The 2,500-nt window shown below is 32.8% G+C and overlaps 1 protein-coding gene across 2 annotated transcripts in view; it reads left to right on the top strand.

Moving 5' to 3' along the window:
- The window catches only part of LOC137643596 (neural cell adhesion molecule 2-like), a 392,266-nt gene that overhangs the window by 354,287 nt on the left and 35,479 nt on the right, over nucleotides 1-2,500 (top strand). For both annotated transcript variants that reach the window (XM_068376318.1, XM_068376317.1), the window contains exons 7-8: nucleotides 1,826-1,956; nucleotides 2,247-2,406. In XM_068376318.1, coding sequence (XP_068232419.1) covers nucleotides 1,826-1,956; nucleotides 2,247-2,406 — 291 coding nt within the window. The remainder of the gene's footprint in view (nucleotides 1-1,825; nucleotides 1,957-2,246; nucleotides 2,407-2,500) is intronic.

Raw genomic sequence — 2,500 nt, 5'->3', positions numbered from 1 at the left:
GAATTTTGAACAATGTTTCATAGTGATTTTGATTCTCGATATTCTATTCAGTTATTTCATCCTTTTTCGCTAGATCTTGTATCTATTACACGTAAAGCTAATTGCTTACCGCGTAGGGGAATTTTCGAAAGAAATTTCTCCCTGCTCTTCAAATTTTTCAAATTGTATATAGTCTGTATCACAGGGCTATTTTGCAATTATTGTTTGATCAGTAAAATGAATGGAACCATAGATCCATGGCTCAGTTGTCTCCTTGTTAATTAAGCTAGAGGGAATGAACAATGTATTTCATTATTCTATGATCTCCAATCACCTCTTCAGATTTATTTTCTTCCAACATTACTCTTCCTTCCGATTAAACAACTAATGCCAACCCATCGTTTTTATGATATCATTCATAGCACCTCTTCCAGTTATTTACTACAATTTCCCCCCTCTTAATTTTTGTTGCAACATGATCATTTGCGATAATTTTATAACATTCACTATTTTCATTTTTTTTTATCCCTTGATTTGTTTCAGGGGAATGAAGTTATCTCGATAAATAACTGAACAAGAATACAATTTTTTTTTTTTACTTTTGATTTTCCCCAATAAGACCCTTCACATTTTGGAAATATTGTAACTTAATCATAGTTTCGAGGTTTCGGGGAAATTGGCTCCAAGCAATATGTTGATACCTTTTTGTTACAAATGAAAAACATATATGCTTATTACATTAATTGTTTTAGGAATAACGTTTTTCATATACTGTACATCAGTAATTAAAAAAAAAAAAAAAAAACATTAATGGGAGTTTCAATGGTTAAAATCTTACATTAAACATTCTTGGCGAGAAAATAAATGATTAAATGTTAATTTCACATCAGATCTTCTTTCTAAGCCACATGAACATATCTCCAAATTTTGTAAGTTTTCGAAATGAGTCTAGGTGGGGAATCACTTAAAGCATTGAAGGGCTCCGAGGGTAATTATGATGAAATGATTCAACGTTTTGTTGATAAATTTGAGAATTCAAGAAAGATTGTAGACTTAGTGGTAGGCAATCTCAGATCTCTAAAGAAAATTTTTGATGGTGATACCAAAGGATTCAATAAAATGGTCGATCAGGTTGAACAATATGGCTTGATTTAAGAAAACTGACCAATGGGATTATAGTCAATTAAAATACCTAGAATATATGTCTCTCTAACTGGAATGACTGTCTAAGTACCCGATTTACAAGGAAATCTCGTCATGAATAAAATTTGACTCGCCTAGTAGAAATACTAGAAGCAAACATTTATCTTTATTTTTTCATTACTCGCTTATTGATTGTAATATACTAAAGGGATCATTAGCAAGAAATAAGAAATTTTACATCTAGAAATTTTCTACTACGCTATTTTAGTAAAACGTATCTTCTCTCTCTCTCTCTCTCTCTCTCTCTCTCTCTCTCTCTCTTCTCTCCTCTCTCTCTCTCTCTCTCTCTCTCTCTCTCACATAAAGAAAATCAGATATGAATGTTACCTTTAGAAATAAAAGTAATTATATAACTCACACATTTCTTTCTTAAAATCCTGGACAAACTATGTTATTACAATGTACATTCTATGTAAATTTGTTTATACAGCCCTGTGTTTGACATTTTGCTGGGCACTGTTAATACTACATTGAGTAAAACTTTAGAGAGTGGCAAGTAAAACAACCAAACTATTCTGGCCGCTCTTTTTCCTTCTTACTCAAGACTACGTATATATGGTTATGGTCTATAAAGAGGATAATGTTTAAAACGTGACTCGTGCCTCGTATAAGAATCAAAATGTTTTTCCTTTTCTTTTACCAGATGTGCCGATAACAAAGATACGCCCGGGACGCTCTCTAAACTTGAGCAACATTGAAGAAGGCGACGATGTTTATTTTGAATGCTCCATAGAGGCCAACCCTTGGGTTTACAAGATCGTTTGGTTGCATGAGGTAAATTAACTTTTATTTTTGCATTAATCCATGAGATTTTCTTCTTGACTCTCACCTTGATGTTACAAGTCTAAAAAAAAAAAAAAACTTTTTTGGAATAATATGAAATATCTTCATGGGTTAGATTACGTTATTACATTAGCACTAATGCTATTTATTAATAACTTTCAATGCTCATCCATATCTGTAAAACTGGGATTTTCTCAGATTTTAAGATCCATAACCAATAATATAGATACTTGATACGTAATGCAAGTTATTTTTTTTTTTATTATTACTGATTTTGATAGGGTCATGAACTGCACCACAACGTGTCAGCAGGCGTCATCATCAGCAATCAAAGCCTAGTTCTTCAGCGAGTGGCCAGAACAGCCTCTGGCAACTACTACTGCGTCGCCTCCAACCTCGAAGGGGATGGCACCTCCAATGCCGTCACGTTAAAGGTCAAATGTAAGCATTTACTCCGTTGAAAGGAATATAACATTTTCTCGATATCTATTGGAGGAATTTATATTGCATTAGACACTTTTCTATATCTATTTCT

Source organism: Palaemon carinicauda, chromosome 7 (genome assembly GCF_036898095.1).
Source record: "Palaemon carinicauda isolate YSFRI2023 chromosome 7, ASM3689809v2, whole genome shotgun sequence".
Classification (NCBI taxonomy): domain Eukaryota; kingdom Metazoa; phylum Arthropoda; class Malacostraca; order Decapoda; family Palaemonidae; genus Palaemon; species Palaemon carinicauda.
Note: the sequence above shows the minus strand (reverse complement) of the source record. Positions and strands in the feature narration are given on the sequence as shown.